The sequence below is a fragment of the Meleagris gallopavo genome, chromosome 3, assembly GCF_000146605.3.
Source record: "Meleagris gallopavo isolate NT-WF06-2002-E0010 breed Aviagen turkey brand Nicholas breeding stock chromosome 3, Turkey_5.1, whole genome shotgun sequence".
In the NCBI taxonomy this organism is placed as follows: Eukaryota; Metazoa; Chordata; class Aves; order Galliformes; family Phasianidae; genus Meleagris; species Meleagris gallopavo.
The window spans coordinates 74,745,771-74,764,026 of NC_015013.2; the positions used below are offsets into that span (position 1 = coordinate 74,745,771).

Genomic DNA, 18,256 nt, shown 5'->3' on the forward strand with positions numbered 1-18,256 from the left:
GATTAAAAAAAAAAAAAAAAAAAATTATGAACACCCTAATTCCAACCCCTGCAATTCTATGATTCTGTGATCTTTGATGCTATAAAATCATAATTAAAATTATTTTCTTGAGTTATTTCTACTTGTTTTACTACACAAAGTAACTGAACAAGGGATATATGTCTTACTTCAATATTGTAATAGCTAGGTAAGACCTGGAACATACAGCTGAATCTATAGACAGGAATACAGATCCGCTACTCTATTTTTACTGTGACATCCAAGATTTTAAACTCCCTGTATTTCACAAACACTGGAAAAATATGGTTATTATAATTTTTCATTCTAGTGCATTGAGATATAGCATATATTTCTAATACCTGGAAAATAAAGGCCGTCTTTTAACTAAATTCAGCAAGTTGAATGACTTGGCTGTCAGGTCACTTTACTTCCCACTGACTCTATAAAAAGCTATTGAATTTATAGTAAAATAATTAAGATCCTTCCCCTCCACTTCAATAAGACGTATCACTGCACTTTGATGCCAGAAAAGATCGCATACAATGCATATAAGTACCTATTACTGTTTATCTCCTGTACATTTCTGAGAATGGTAGCAAACAACATGCATAGTCTGTCTACAACTTTCAGAAACACTAAATTTTTCTTTTTTTTTTTTTCTCTTGAAGTGAATTTTGTTCTGTCCTTTTTTACAGGCGAAGTTTTTGTTGTTGTAAATTCAAGTGAAACAGGAAATTCATTTTTAGTAAATACTTAAGTATTATGTAATATAAGTAATCTATGTCTTGCCACTTCACCTAAAATTTACATGACGACTAAGAGAAAACGAATTTAAAAGCTTTTAAGACTCACAAAAAAAAACAACAAATTATTGGTCTTCACATCTGAAATAAGTTTGAAGTTCATCTTCCAAAGAAGAAACATCGTTAAAAAAAGCAATTGTCCATTTTTATTTTGTTTACATTGCACTGAAAATTTACATCATACTTTTACAAATCCTTTTTTTTTTTCATAAAAATATACTTCTTTACAAAAGTGTATGCATTAATATAAGAGGAGTAGCCAGTTGCAGAAGAAACATTTTAAACGATCTCAAATGTATTAACCTTAACGTTAATGAATGAATCATAGTTATTGCAGTCATTTGAATAAACAAGAATAAATAACAACCAATGGTATAAAATATAAAACAGCATCCTTTTAGTAGAATACAGTTTGACAGAGTTGTATGAATATTCAAAACAAAATGTTGTAAAATGGTTTATAAGAAATTCATCAAACATTATAGAAATCCAAGCAGCAATCCTGGGTACAATGATTTTTGGTAGGCACTCTCTATTACGGTAATAAAAAGTTTAGATTTTCACAGAATTATTAATGTATGAAAGGAACAATGACAGATAATTCACACTGGCTAACACAGCATTTGTGAGTCATGCTATAAAGGGAAGACAATGACTTACATCAAATAAATTATTGAGTTGCCACTGAATAATTCTTTTATGAAATAACTGTAAAATTAAAAACTACATTTCCTTGAAATGGTTCTGGAATGTCTAAAACTTGTATTTGAGAGCTGTAGAATCTGAATTGTTCCTAAAATGAATGGATTGTTCCTAATAAAATCATGGCTTTATATATATGTATATATATAAAATAATTTTATTTTCATTGCACTATGGTAATATATTCAATTTTAGATCATTAACTATAAGGATTTGTTTTCATCAAACATGGAGATAAAATAGATATGAAAACACAGTATTTCCAAATTATAATTGCCTTGTAGGTTTGAGCCAAAGTTTGCAGAAGTCTGTTAGGATATTCCCATCAACTTCAGTGGGTTTTTACCATGCTCTATCATGCATGTATTGACAAAATGCTGAAGGACTAAATTGATGTGATACAGTCTAATTTAACTAGTATGGATTAAAAATAGACTCTTACAATTTGACATATGAATTTGATTCCTAATGTTACTGTTAACTACACTTTTTAACTGGAAACATCATTAAATTATGTTTTGACATGAAAACTATAATAAAATGGTCACTGATTTTTGAATGGTCAACAGCAAGGAACATAGCCACATGACAGTGCTCAATTCATCCTAGCTTCTTGTTTGAAAATTGTGTCTAATTGTATGATTGACAAAAGTAATGTAGAAACAGTTTCCCACTCTTAGCATTTGTAGTGCTTTTTGTGGAAACAAAAAAAAGGAGCTTGACTTGAAATATGAAAAGGAAGATGTGAAACACAAAAATAAATTTATTAATTAAAAAGCTGACATTTTTGTTTTGCTTCTGCGGTGTGAAAAGAGTAAGTTGTACTTGCTCATCTCTAAATACTACCTTCAGGAGTTAAAAAACTGTTCTGAAAGAAAGAAAATACTAAATGGAATGAATAAATGAAAAAAAAAAAGTTACAAACTCATTAAAAAGATGTAGCATATCACTGTTAGAAAGACGTCAGTGACCTATTGTCTCCTGTAAGTATAGCTCTTATTTTCTATCTATATCTTTTTTTTTTTTAACCCATTCCCTTTATTATAATTTTTATAAAGCACAGAAGTACTGATAATGGATGCTCCTCCAATATATGCAAATACATTTTATGTTTTAGAATAACCTCCTTTTTTAAAAAAGCAAATAAATTGTGAGTTAGCACTCATGGAGTGCAGCAGATTTTTTCTGTAAAACTCTCCGTGGTAAACACGAAGAAAATTTTTGATCCAGGTTATGAAAAACAAAATCAAAACAGAATAACCATAACCCATTATTGTCTATCATCCTCAGGAAAAGGTGACCAACTATATCCTGAAAAGTGTGCTTTATTTTTTTTTTTTTTTCTAAATCAGTGAACTATGTGTGCACTGTGTTGTGTTTTGATTTTCAAACTTTGAAGACATATCATTACCACATTATACCATTGTGCAAACAGTGTTCAAGTTGGGGTCAAATCGTACCGCTTTCCCTTCCACAGACTTTGCATTTGTGTCATACATGGGGTTTTCAAAAGCAGCTTGTCCATTATTATTTTCATGTACAGAGCATCCTGTATATTGTGTTTTAGGTGCAGTCCTGTTAAAGAAAGAGAGAGTATTTGTAACTTCAGTATTCCATGCTAACATGGCCTGGTTTAAAAATCTGAACAGAACTTAGCCCCCAATTTCAATTAAGGTTGATATATATAAAATACTACTTTTTTTTTTTTTTTTAATATAACATCTGTCCTAAGAACTTCTAATGTACAAGTAATCAAACTAAGACATTTATGATTCATTTAAAAATGTGTTCATTTGAAAAGTAAGCTAACAGCCCTAGAAGAGATATATACTTATACTTGGATAATCATATAAAATGTAGTTAAGAGTACAATAGAATCTTGTAAATATGGAATAATCCGGAGAAAGATTACTGAGACTTTCTTTTTTCCCTCTCAATACTCAAGATATTTATTAAGAATCAATTTATATCTGAAGTACTTTTTTACTAAAAAATCTAATTATCAAAGTTTAATCCCTTGAAAATATTTCATATGTATTGTTAAACAAAATATATATTGTATTAAAGATAAGTAATTATAGCATACGTTTAATATCAAATATATAAAATTTACTTGAGCATTTGCATTCTTTCGCATTCTTGAGGGGTTCAAAAGCAAATTGTACCATGTGAAAATTGTACCAATTTACATGGTACAATTATGGTACACTTTTTAAACTAATCTCACCCTTTAGTTTACATTACAATTATAATTGCCAGGTTAACAGTAAATGACCATTTTCACAATTAGTAGGCAACAAAATGTCTTGTTATTAAAGTGTTATCAAATGTTTTATACCTATAGGAAAAGTCTAGTTAAAACTAAATCCAAAGAATTGGATTGGACTGGATTGAAACGGATCTCAATAGCGTAAACAAAACTTACGCGTGGACTAATGAAACTGAAAAGGCTGTGGTGGTTACATAACTACATATCAACTAATAATTTTAGATGTAGAAACAGTTTCATAATAAAACCTTTCGCTGCCATAATACTTGCATATATTCACAAGCCAATAAACAGAACAGGCATTAAAATAAATTACTCAAATATTATTCACAATTCGGTCATGTAAAAGCAAAAGGCAGAAAGCCTGCTGGAAGTGCATACAAAGTATATTCCTAATATTATTTCCCATATGTCAATAATTAATAGCATCCATGTTATTTAAGAAGCGTGAATGAAATCACTGTGTGATACAGTAACCAGGTCCCTCAGTCATGCCAGAACTAAATGGAAGTAGGAAGAAATGTACACATGTATATTTTGCAAACATTTTGTCATTTTGCTCAAATTTTATTTACATTAAAAACACTGAGAGTAATACAAACTAAAAAGTAAATTAATAAAGAAATTCTATATATGTAATTTACCTTTGTTTATAAAGATAAAAGCCAAAACCAGCAAATATGAGGGCAAAGAAAGGCACAAGGATAGCAATTGCCACTGAACTACTATTTGTACCGTGTGGTTGATTAGAAGAATTTGAACCTTCAGACATGTTAAGACCTGAAAGGAATAAGAAGAGAAAACAGGTAATGTAAAATATGGCTATTTGTCCTGACATCTATTACTCCATAATCTGAAGAATTCAAGTAACATCTTGTGATTGGATCATCATAATATGTTCACCTGCATACATACAGTTGTAGGCTGAGACCACCTAGAAAGTAAATGTAGGGTGGCAAAATGTATACTAAGTAATAAACACATGCAAAATGTTAGGAGAACAATACATGTACTATAAGATATTAATTATTTTACTATTTAGTTATGTATGGCAGTCAAGGTTTTGATGTTATTATTACACATTAATGTACTGTATTACAAGAAGTTAAATATAGAATAACCCATGTGTTAGATTGATTATATTACTGATTTTATCTGCATATATCTGAAAGAATAAATACTGCATGTATCAAAGCAAAAATGATTTACATGAAAGTCTAAATCACCCAAAGAGGCAAAAGCAAAATTCATCATGTTGATTTCATTAGCTGCTGCTATTGATACATGAAGTAAAAAAGTCAGGAAAAATCAATGGAGGGCTAAAGCCACATATGGATGAAAAAATAAGATCTGCTGCATAGTTGAGGAACGCATAAATTACTAGGTCATCTACAAAGTCAAAATATACACTTTTTAATGTGAATAAGGGAATACCAATGCAGCTTCAAAGTTAGCTTCGAGTCTTTGAACTACATCTTGTAAGAATTGCATACATTAATATTTTCTGACTTCCTAGGTCTTGCAAGGCAATATCTAGAAATTAACAAAGCAAAGCAAACAAACAGGAATTCAACAAATTACCAATGCACTAAAATATAGGAAAATTACATGTTGTGAGGAAAATTGAGAACAGTAGAAGTATTTTGTTAAGGAGAAAACATTTTTTTGTGCCTTCTTTTGCATGAAATAATGAACTGGCAAACATATTTAACAAAATTTGTTCGGTGGATGCAAATCTATCCATAATTTGAATGTGTTTGCTGTCTGCTTCATTGAGTTGATTACCAACTTCATTAACCACAAGTAGTACTTCTATAGAATTTAAAAATGATCAAAACCTTCTGTTTCTACAAGATATAAACCAATAAATAGTCTTTAATATGTTAAACAATGTCCAAACTATAAAAAAAACAAACTCCGGAAAAATCAGATGAAGAAGTAAAATTTTCCTAAGAGATTACCAAAACCTCTTTGCCAATGTACTACTGCATAGTAGTTTTTGTTAGCTTTAAAATATTTTGAGGCAGTTGATGAAGAGAAAGCCCTCTTTTTATATTAATTTAAATGAAATTTTTCCCAATGAATATATTTCCAATTTTTTTTTTAAGAATTTTCTTATGAAGATACAATGAAAATAAATATCCCAAGCAATGCATTTCACTGTGAATTAAAATTATGAAAAAGTATAATTTGTTTTTATGTTAGACATTCATTAATACCTTCCAGCATGTTCAAGAATTAAGATAGGATATTGAATTATGGACTGGCATAAACTTAGAATTTAATACCTAATCTTTGAAGTCCAAATTGCCCATAATCTTTACCCTGAATGAATCCTTGAAAAACATATGTAGCTCCATCAGGTTCAGCAGAAACCTGAAAAAAAACAAACAAACAACAACAAAAAAAAAACCCACAGTGAATTAAATGTAGAAAAGCTTGTTTCAAGTTGTAAGTGTGTACTTGAAAAAGAGATATACTAATATGTCTCTTTGTTACCTGTTATCCTCCACTGAATAAAGTTGAAAAGGGAACAGAGCTGTTAAGGGCACAACTTAAGTCATATTGGCTTATGACGATCTCTACTGTTTTTTATTACCTCAAAATTTTATCTTGTAAAACCAACAAAAATTAAAGTTTCTGGCAATTCAAAATGTCAGTAATTTTATATATTGTATATACTTAATAACTACCTGATTTCTTAGGAAGTACATGGCAAAATTTATAACATATATAATCCCAAGGAAGCAAGTATTGAGGTTTTAATAATCACTTTAAAAGTCAACAAAAAAGATTTTGTCTTCTATTGGAAGATAGTTTCTTTGTCATCCCGATAACTACTTAGTTACACAGCTTTAGAATACCGAATGATATTCCTAATATTGAATTGGTATATTGACCTGGGAAAGGGAGGAAGGAGTTGTGATCCTATGAATAACTCCCTTACTAGGGCTAAGTACATTCTAAAATAAAATAATTTATTTCAATTTATAGGTAATTCCCTTCCTGGATAGTTACTGGGTATAAATTCAGTGGTACCAAGGCAATTTTCTTCAGGATTGTCACTTAAGCTTTCTTCTCTGAAGACAACAGTGTGTCCTGACCTGAAGCTGTGTTGTCACTGAAGTAAGGGTGTATTACTCAGGTGAATTTCTGACTTTGGGATATAGTAATCTGTTTGAGCTATTCTAGATTAAAGCAAAACAAAGCAAATTGAAAACAACAACAAAACAAAACAAAACACAATAATTCAAATGAGAGCAATAGATGAGTAGTATACGGTATGTAGATAAAACACACGACTTTACCGTGTACTTAGTTTGTGTATATTTAGTTTATACCCAAATTTAGTGCATTTACACCTCATAAGCAAGTTCATCAAGCCTACAGTTTGCACATGCCTCTACATACCAAAGGAGTTTAGCCCTTTTACCAGTAAATTAATAATAGATGACTGTACTTTTCCTCAAACCAATCTTCTACAACTTACAATGAATTTTTCATTTCATTTAATGAACCAGTATCACTAATAAGATTGTATCTGACATATTTCAGTATTTTTCGTACCGGCATGTTTTCAAATAAAAAAACTTGCTTTCTGTCTTTTGTAGCAGAAATATACTCACAAAACCATCCATAGCCCATTTTTCTTCTTTCAGCTGGCTCACAGATGTATGAGATGGTGCTTTAATAAGATATATGTGGAGCATGAGTCGAGCTTCCTGGCTTTTATATACTCCTGTAGAATAGAGTTTTTAAAATTCATATTTGCACTGAGTGGAGAAATCATTTCATTGTTAAGAATAAGCATTTGATCTTTTGCCTTAAATATGGAAAACAGAAGAACAAGTAGCATTTTCAGTAACATTTAATTTTAGCAAGATACATTATTTTGTGATTGATTTTTTTTTTATTGCAGAATTTCAATAAAAAATGTTTTTATTTTAATCTGTAGAGAGAAGAGAAGGGAACTCCTATTCTTATAACAGATGAGTTACAGTAACAAGCCTTAGAAGAAGCATTTACAGTAGTTTGAAAAATACTGCTCTGAATAAGACAGAGTGTGTTTAAACATAGCATCTTTTAAGATTTGCAATTTAGGGATAAGGTAAAGAAGGTCATGTAGGAACACACATCTAAAATTTTTCCATAAGCTTATGCTGAATTTAAAATTTCTAAATTTTTACAGATTTGATAAAAATGGTTTTTCATTAGTCAATATTTTCATTTGTCAGCATCCAGACAATGACAAGTTTTTTTTTTTTTTAACTTTGTATGCGTAATTACTTCATTCATTTTAATTAATTTAGAAGAAATATTTATAATCAATGTAAGATTGTTAATGTAAGGAAAATAAAATAATATAATGAACTTAGTGAACTAATCTCCCATTAGAAAGATGTTGGTGAATAGAAAACATATAGCTAACTTTTTTTTTTATTTGAGATTTTTTAACTATTAATATCAATTAATGGTTTAGAAACTTTTAGTGTTAGAGAGAAGACCATTCTGGTGTGACCACTTCCTTTCTGTGAAGGCACTGAAATCTTTGTTCCATGTGTAGAAGCTAACAAGAGCTAAAAACTTTAACAGAAAGAAAACTGAAGTGAAAACCACGGAAAACAAACAAACATTTCTTTCCACCTCCAAAAATTGCCACTAAGCTGAAACTAAAATTCACTCACTAATTGTAAAGAACTGATGTCATACTGAAATGAATTTATCTTCTACAAGTCACTGAACACAGTTGCATGAACTGACTTATATTCTGCCCCTGCTCCCTCCTACATTTTTAATGTACGTAGACTAACAAATGTGGATGACTTCACACTGTATTTAGTTAGTATGTCTTATCTAAACACTAATCAATTCAGCTAGATCTTTTCTTAATAAAGGAATACTCCAGTAATATAGCAGTCCACTTAGTTTTGTTCATTTCCTATTTTCAAATTTGTTGAAATTCTGTCATGTGAACATAAACTAAAGACAGTGTTGAGACGTAAACTTGCTGTCCAGTTGAAGAATACATAGCAGGCTGTACAAAACCACTAGCTATCACAGCAGTTGGATACAAATAAGGTTTTCTGAACAGGTACTGGGTGATTTTACGATGCTAATGTAGGGAGGGAAGCATGCTGATACACAAACACACAGCTTAATATCAGACGGTAGTGCTGGAGAGGGAAGAATTTTCCAGCTAGAACATAAAATTTGGTGCACACAGTCAGAATAAAATGGCAATTTCATTGTGTAAAACTGAATACAAAGAAGAAAAAATAATTTAAAAGATAGTCACATCTGTCCTGTTGGCTGCTACTTTGAGAAGGACAAAATGTTCTAAAATGGAAAGAGATGCCTGTACAAATCACAGCTAAGACATTTATCTCTGTCCTCTGTGTTAGGACTTACTGTAGGCTTTTATTATAGACTATGGCAAGAGATGGGGACATCAAATATTCACGCAGCAATGAATTCAAATTAATGTGCCTTGGGTTTGCTCTCTTGTTTTCAGGACTTCATTAACAGCAATTACAGCTTAGTTACTTTAGAACTTGGTCACTGTTCCTCTAGACAACACTTAGAACTTAGGATAAATGAATCACAAGTCATGAATGAATGCAATGCATAAACGTACTTTTGGAAATACTTGCATGAGGGTGAGGGCTTTGGTATGTGTACATGAACACAAACATATGTACACTCATGAAAAATATAGAGAAAAAACTTTCCCACAAGCCAAGACAGCTCTATTCTTTACAGATTTCCAATGATTGATTCACGAGCATTTCTCATTGAAAAACTGATGTGCTTCTTCAGAGTTGGCAACTTGTCTTCCAGTGTAAAAAAGAGCGCTTGATCCAAATTGATAAGTAAGAGCTGTGCATTTATCTTCTCTTAATTCCCATAATAGCATTGCTGTTTTCACTCACATAAATACAATCAAATGAACATGCCCATTTTCCTATCTGTGACAGACATGTATACTATAATCACATCAAGCATAGGTGTCAAAATAAAAAGAAAAAAAAAAAGCAAGAATACAAAACAAGGAGTGCTGCAGTGGGAAGAGAAGTATCATTTTGGATAACCACAAGTTAAGCTTAAATCAATTCCTTTGCATCTAGATGTTTCTTATCCATCTGTGCATCCTTGACCCTAAGATATTATTTCAATAACTCAGTTTTCTACCTGTATAATAGGTAGAAAAACAACTACCTTATATAGTGTACAATGCTTGAATCTAGGGAAGAAATGCGCATTTGTCATAATTACATTTGTGTCCAGCTAAGAAAATACTTTGATTTAGAGGAGGCTTTTTTGAGTAAAAAAAGCACCATTTTAAGCTTTACAAATCCCAATAATGTCAAACACTGTATCTGCCAAAATCCTTATGGAAATTACATGGTAGAAACTAAACAGACATCACACAGCACATTAAATTTGCACAGACATTCAAGACAAACATGGTTAAAAATCAGAAAATACTTCATGAAACAGTCTATCAATGGCCCATCAAGAGGAATTCTCAAAGGATACCTACAAAATACTTTCATCAGACAAATCTAGTGATAAAAATTCATAGCTTTAGATAGTAGAAATTGAGAACTAAACAGATACATGGCTTTTCTGGCCCATTACATTCTTCCCATAGACAACCCCTGATGGAAGCACATGTGCTGAACTTCCTCCTTTTCCAATGGGTTAATGGTCTATTGCAATTTTCCTTGCTAACACCTCTGGAAAATAAGAGTGAGAAAAGGATCCTTAAATGATGAATAAGATTAAAAGCAGCAGAACCAGCCTACACATAACTGCAATTTAGCTTCTTTAGTCCCTTGCAAAGAGGGTCTCAGACAGATAGATGGTATGGTTTCAAGAAACTAATTTTTCAGTGATAATATTGATTTAAGATTTTTTTTTTTTTTTTATCCACATCACTGCAGTATAGCCTGCTATTTCTGTGACATGATAGATCCATTGCCTGTGTGGATGACATCTCAGTCAAGAAATTAAAAGAGTCTGAAAAACAAACAAATAAAAACAACTTATAAACCCAAATAGTTTTACAGGTTCTTTGCTTGTCTTCTCATGAAGGCATACCTGTGGTTTCTGCTGATGCTTTACAGTAACATTGCTCTGCACAGCAGGGACAGCAGGAATGGCATAAACCAATATTGTAATCAAGACCTTCTACAGACACCACAGTATGAAGGTTAGTATAAACTGTCATCTCCCCTTGTTCTCTGTGTTCTCTAAGTATCGATTCTAGGTCAACATATTGCTTATTAATAGGCTGATGTAGGAAAAATATGTCATTTAAGAATTAATAAAATGTCAGGAATAGTAATGTAAGCACAAAATATTTAAGGAAAAAGAATGAGAATTAGAAAAAACAATTCTTTCACTTCTCATTTCTCATTAAGTACAAATCTAATAAAACACTTGGAAAACTGAAGAAGAAAAAGGTGGAATAATCTCTTCCTTTGAAAGGGAACTGAATTTGTATGAAAATTTCTTTGATAAGCAAAGACAGTTTCCAGCAGATATTACAAATTAAAAATGTGTGTTATGAATTAAGTTACAGAGAATTGATGCACTTGAGGAAAAAAAAAAAAAAATCCCCAACAACAACAACAAACAAACAAACAAACAATAAAATCCAGAAACTGAAATTAGTTTTTCTTATCCCATACCTGAAAGCAGCAATTCCATATTGCTGTTCGTAAGTGTTGCATTTACTCTTCCTGAAGTTGCATTAAAACTGGTGACTGTCAAAGTCATGGGCTGTTTCTTGCTTTTGTAGTTGTAAGATCCTTTCCATATGTAATTTTGGGCAAATACATCATCAGGAACTATACAGACATCAAACATGTTTCAGTACACATTGCAATATTTAGTGCTTATGAAGTCAAACATCCACAAAAAATCTTACAAATGCAAACATTTTATCTACTCCTTCCTCTCAGAATCACAGAACCATAGATGATTTGAGTTGGATGAGATCTTTAAAAATTCACCCTTCTTGCCATGTGCAGGTGCACTTACCACTAAATCAGGTTGTCCAAAGCTTCATCCAGTCTAGTCTCCAACAGTTCCAGGGATGGAGTACCCAAAGTTTCCTGGGGCAACTGTCCCAGTGTCTCACCATCCTCACTGTGAAGATTTCCTTCCTTATACCTAACTTAAACCCACCCTTTTTTAATTTAATATCATTACTCCTTGTTCTCCACTCTCTGGTAGAGTCCCTCTCCATCTTTCCTGTAGTCTCCCTTTAAATACTAGAAGGCTGCTGTAAGGTCTCCCAAGAGCCTTCTCTTCTTTAGGCTAAATAATCTCAATTTTATCAGTTTGCCTTCATAGGAGAGATGCTCCAACACTCTGATCATCTTCACGGTCCTCTGGACCTGTTATATCTAACAGGTCCATCAGGGAGAATAAATGCATTAGATTCCAGTTAGTTAATAATTAATTTAAGTAATGCAACAGTATTGTTAAAAGAAGCATGTTGACACTGTAGTATAACAGATATATGCAAATCTTTAAAGTCTTGACATAAGATACCATTTAAAAAATGAAATTGAACGTTACTTGGGATGACTTTACTACAGCTTCTAAAGGCAATATATCAAACTTAGCCCTATAACAAATCATCAATATTTAAAATCAGCACTTTCATTATTAGAAGCCATTGATACTGAATTTAAAGCATTCTGTTTGTGTGTGCACTAGCATCTTCTGTCTTATAAGCATACAAGAATACAAAATATTTACCACTTAGTTTGGGACTAGGCGTTCCCAAAGCTGGTCTGGGATCCTTCACCAATATTTTGGAACCAGCTGTTATAAAAGAATGAATAACACACAAATTGTGAGCGAATCAGTTACTCATAAACTAGGAAAAATCATTTCCATACCACTTTTACTTGTTACAAAGGATATAAGATGATGTTTCAAATTCTAAACACAAATGAGATTTCAGTCTTCAGACTTAGTATCACAGGAGCGCATGCCCACTGATTTCTTCTGTTGCCGCATTTTTTTTAAGTTATCTGGATGCTACCAAGTCATTTGTAATGCTTTTGCTCCAGAATCCATATTTCAGAATTCAGTCTTGGGCTGGGCATCTAATATGTGAGATGTCATCTAAGGCAAGTTGAATGATTTAAATATTATACATATAATGTACTATGTGTGTACACACATATATATATTATACACACACACTCATATATGTAGGCAAACACACACAGTTATCCACATAAGATAGCACTGTGGATGCTGCTTTGACTGGGCTCAATGCAGCACCAAACTGAGAAGATTTACACGTGCATTTTATATATTTTATATGTTCCTCTCCAGGACTTAATTATCTTCAACGCTGCTGAGAGAAATACTTTTTGTTCAGGACTGAAAAAACAAAGTTACATGCTTAACCTTAAAAATGGAGATAATCACTATTTCTTTAAAGAATAACATCAGAAAGAGAGAAACAAATTAAGTTGTCCACAACTGCTCAGATTATTTTGAGCACTAGAAATTAGAGACCTGAATTTCAGCTCTTTACTACCTAGCAGCAGAAAGTCTGAAGTATCATTTCCTCCAAGTGAAGCTGTTTTATTTTGCAGAAAATAATTTTGATTTACTTGGCTATCAAGAAGGTACATAATTCTGTCTTCTAATGTAGGATACTCGTGGTACACTGGGCTCCATTCCTTGCACCAGTGGTTATTTTGGATTATTTTGTATTTTGATTTGGAACACAATCCTCTTTTTCTGATCAATACTTCAACAGGAACCACTGAGTGTACTTTTCTTGAGTGTGTTAATATCTTTTCGCTTATTACAGAAGTCTTGCTCTTGCTATATAGATTAAAGCTAGCAAGTAGCAATGACAGGTGGGCTGAATTAAACCTAAATTTCTCATGACCTGATGGTTGTTGTTAAGATTGATAAATCTTTAACTTCCTGTCTCTTTAAAAAGAAACTTGCCAAACTTCACTGAACACGGCTGATTTGGAGGATGTGTTTGAGCATTATATGTTTTTTGATTGCATCAAACTCAGGTTAGAAATGGTTGGATCATAGTTTTCAAAAGGCTTTAATATATACAACTTTGAGTTAATCAGCCTTTCTAGTAAAATTCAGAACTGAGATTTTAAATACAAGACCAAAACTAAGACATATCAATGGAGTTAAAGTTGCTTGTCCAGACACTTACTAAGTAGGACTTTAAATACTGCAATTTTTCGTTTAAAAGTACAAATCCTGCTTAAATTCTCCTAAATAGTCTTTTTTTTTTAGATCTAAACTCCATGTTTTTCATTTTCCAAGTCATATTTGTAAAGTTCACCATCACATGTGAACACTGTATTCTCTCTTCTGTAGGAGAGATGTTTCATCCATCTATTTAATAGATAAGATGGAAAATATTTAGAAGACATTTTACTTTATTTCATTAGAGTTAATACTTCACAATTTGTCATTTACTGTTATTTTTTTTTTTTTTTTTTTTTACCACTTGTCTTGAATAGTCAAGAAACGTAGTATAAGTGATACCTTGAAATTTGCTTGTACTTCTCATCATTTTTTTACCACTGCTGAAGAGCAAGAAACGAGATAAGTGATCCTGAAAATTTTGCCTTTTGGCAACATTTCCTCAAGACATTGGGAAACAATTATATGACAAGGTGGATACACTAATAGTTACCACTGAAAATTTTTAAAAAATAAAATAAAATTCTCATATAGATTTCTTAAATCAGATAGACAGTTAAGATTACTTGTTTCAGTATCATCAGCAGAAAATTCTTGGATCAAAATACAACCCGTGAATCACATTTGGCCTGCCATAACATTTCCTGAACACTAATGAAGTCATGGGTTTCTTGGCAGCTTCCTTCCTAACACTTTCCCAAAGCTCTGCTCTGTTCTCCCCAGCACTTGCCTGGCATATAACGACAGGACACCTGTTTTTTAGTAATACAAAATATTCACTTCCTGTGAATGAATTCCCCTTCCAAGAGGCAGCATTTGGTTATATAGCCTCTGTATGTCTTTCTAGGAGCCCTGGGGATAACCACATCTGAAACATTACATATCAGTAATCAGTTCTTTAATTATTCAGGAATTGGAATTCCAAACAGTTGCTATACTTGTGGATTTCTTATTGCACATTAAAAAAATACCATTTTTACCATGATTTTACCATGAGAATTTTCATGCCATGCCATGCCATGCCAAAATATGTAGAAAAAAAAGAAACCACACCATAAACAAAATAGAATTTTGGAAAACCAAAGTAAATAACTTTATTTTCTTTGTGAGTAGTATATTGCTGCTTTTATTTGAATACAAACTAATTAACCCTATGGTTTCATTTCATGTAATAATTAAGACCTCTACTTAAATTTCAGTAAGCATCCTTCTCTAATACTGAAAAAATCTTAGCTTAGTTTTGCAGCTGACGCAGTCTCCTACAGCAAACCTACCCTAGTCTATTAATATACATTGCAAAAACACTTAATATACACTTAATACACACTTAATATACACTTAATATACACGTGCAAAAACACTGAGGTTCTTATTCCACTAAGCCTATCAGAATGTAATCCACACCTGGCTCAGTCAGGAGTTTAAACGCTGGTGTTAACCTGGACCCCAGAATTTTATAATTTTATCTGCAGTTCACACCTCTGAGCATGCAAATGAAACATAAGCAGATGAAAGCATTTGTCCCATTAAACACAACTGACAAGGTTTAGAACTATCCTTTTAGATATTTGCCCTCCTAGTTCCTACCTCACCTTATTAGGTAAGAAATAAAGAATACTATTGAAATGTGATAGATGACAGTTGCAACAGGAAACTGAAGAGGTTACCTTCACAAACTGGAACTTTCCCAGTCCACGTGCCATCAGATCTGCAGGCTCTATGCTCTGATCCTCCTGCCAGGAAGAAGCCTGGCTGACAAGTGTAAATCAATGTATAGCCAAGTGAGGGAAGATCCATTCCTGCAACATTTGCATGAGATGGTGTTTCTGGTTGTTTACAGCTGTGAGCTACAAAGAAAAGAAAATATCCTTCAGGCAAAACAGTGAAAAAATAATCTATGCTCATTCTGACAGGTAAATAATGAGGGAAAAAAGCTTCAATAAAAATAACACATAAATATATTTTTCTTAATTAAGTTACAGTATAGACTATAAATGATTGTTCTGAGGCTAGAAGTAAATATGTTCTTGAAAATGGCCCTTCCACCGTCAAGGCACCAAGAACCAATTTAAATGCACCCTTGCCATTTAAAATTGTTTGTCTGCATACATAAACACAAAAAACACACGTCTTACCATATTAAAAAGCATCCTGATTATATGGTTTAAGATACCAATATAGCATTGAATAACAGGAAATAAATGGGTCACTTTGGAAAATACTATGTAGGTCATTGTAGTTATTGTAGTCAAGGCAAATTTTTAATATCAGGGACAAAAATTAATTAGTAATCCTAATCTCATGAAAACTGTTTTACATCATTAACAGTGAGTGCCTGTGAGATTTGTGTTGTCTCAAAAACAGCATACCTCCATACCTCCAGGGTATGAGCAGAGCCAGTGATTTGCTATTTGTTTAGGGGGAACACTAGCACCAAATGGGACACTAATGTTGCTTTCTTCTGTGGATATGCTCAACATACATTGACAGTGTTCCTTAAGATTAGACCTTAGAAGGTGACACTGTTTCCAGAAAAATACAGATGGCTTGCTGAAGAACTAGAAAGATTAACTGTGATGCTGAAATGTGAAAGATGTAAGAAATGAAATTCTGTCTGTAATTAAGATTATCTTCATTTCAATTCATTACAAATTACAATTACAAAACTTTTCCTTGTGTCCCCCCCTTCTTAATATACCCCATTAATTCCCTTAATTCCCTGATTACAGTTAGTAAACTGGTAGTACAAACTCTCTGCAAGATCTGATTGTAACTATCTAGTTCAGTACAAGATAGATTGATGCAGGGATTTCCTTCATCTTTTTCCTTATCTTATCTTCCTGGCTCTTTGCACATTCCTCATTGAAAGGGATGCACTCTCTTAGACAGAAACTTATTTTCAGCATCTCTCTGGTCAACAGAAGGGCTATCTCTTCTTTGAAATGGATCAGATCTAACACGATCCAGTACACTGATACTGTGATTATTTTTCTTTGCTTTACAAATCTCATCATGTTTGGTGAGCAGTTGTTGTAGAAAAATTTGTTTACTCAAAAAAATTATTTTCTCACTTCTACATACTGTAAAATAGTAATGAAAAATTATATTAAATATAGATTAATATAATTATATATAAAAATATGACAACTTTATAAAAATACTTCAGTAACTAGACAACATAGAAAGGAACTAAAGAATAATCTTAACATTAATAGAAATACTTACTCCATCCATCAATTACTTACGTATACATTCTGGCTGAACTCCACTCCATGTAAGATCAGGAAGGCAAGTTCTTGTTGTTGATCCATGGAGAAGATGTCCTTTCTTACACTGGAACTGAACAACATTTCCCACCTGTTGAAAAGTAAAAATAACAGTTACATTGTTATGAGGAAATATATAAAGATAGATAGATATATTTAAAAAAAAAAAAAGACTAAATACTCCTTCACATAATAAATGCTTAATAAATTAAGACATTTTTTCTGTAGAAAGACACTCCTTCCGTAGCATTTTGATACGAGATAAACATTTGCTTCATTTTCATTAGAATTATTCCTCCCACAGCATGATAACCTCTGTGGAGTAGAATCAAATTCTTGTAACCTGTGTTCTCTCTCTTTACTGTGTCTTTCTAGCTCTGAACTTCCTCTACCACATAAAACAGAAAGGAGCCAGCTAGAAAATCTAACAACATACTAGGGAAGCCACAGAGCTCTAATAGATAATAGGCTGAGCTGAATCTTTGTAGAATGGTGTATGTATCCAGAAGCTATAATGAGAAATATTTCATTAGAACACACAAGGGTTGATCAACAATGCTATCTCATGCTTCAGAAAACATAATGACCCTATAATACCTTCATTTCCTTTTATATCAGAAGAGATAAAAAAGAATTTATACAATAGAAACCAGAAGTTATCATGTCATTGAGCCTGCTAGAGTTCAAAGCGTGGTTAGACAATGTTCTCAGATACATTTTAGTGACTATCTGGATGTGTATTGTGCCTGGAGTTAGACTTGATGATCCTTGCAGGTTCCTTCCAATTCAGGATGTTCTGTAGCTCTAGCTACCAAGTGGAAAGGTGTGTTTGCTAGCTTTCTCTATTTTCTAAAAACAATAATAATAAAATTCCTGGTCTTACAGTCATCTGTTACAACAGTGCTTTTTCTATCTAAAAGAGTAACTGCTCATCAAGCCATTTTTCTTATTTCCTCTTACTGTTTCAAATAAGGCAGCAACATCAAAACAAAAGCAAAAAA

At 32.2% G+C, this 18,256-nt stretch overlaps 1 protein-coding gene across 1 annotated transcript in view; it reads right to left on the minus strand.

Annotated features, from left to right (window-relative positions):
• Window positions 1-2,241: 2,241 nt before the first annotated feature.
• The window catches only part of LOC104910434 (CUB and sushi domain-containing protein 3-like), a 27,223-nt gene continuing 11,208 nt past the window's right edge, over window positions 2,242-18,256 (minus strand). The window contains exons 2-9 of the mRNA XM_019614376.1: window positions 17,235-17,346; window positions 15,657-15,836; window positions 12,547-12,612; window positions 11,469-11,627; window positions 7,401-7,513; window positions 6,063-6,150; window positions 4,419-4,554; window positions 2,242-3,080 (exon numbers count right to left, since the gene is read on the minus strand). Of these exons, the coding sequence (XP_019469921.1) occupies window positions 2,921-3,080; window positions 4,419-4,554; window positions 6,063-6,150; window positions 7,401-7,513; window positions 11,469-11,627; window positions 12,547-12,612; window positions 15,657-15,836; window positions 17,235-17,346 (1,014 nt within the window). The 3' untranslated portion in view covers window positions 2,242-2,920. The remainder of the gene's footprint in view (window positions 3,081-4,418; window positions 4,555-6,062; window positions 6,151-7,400; window positions 7,514-11,468; window positions 11,628-12,546; window positions 12,613-15,656; window positions 15,837-17,234; window positions 17,347-18,256) is intronic.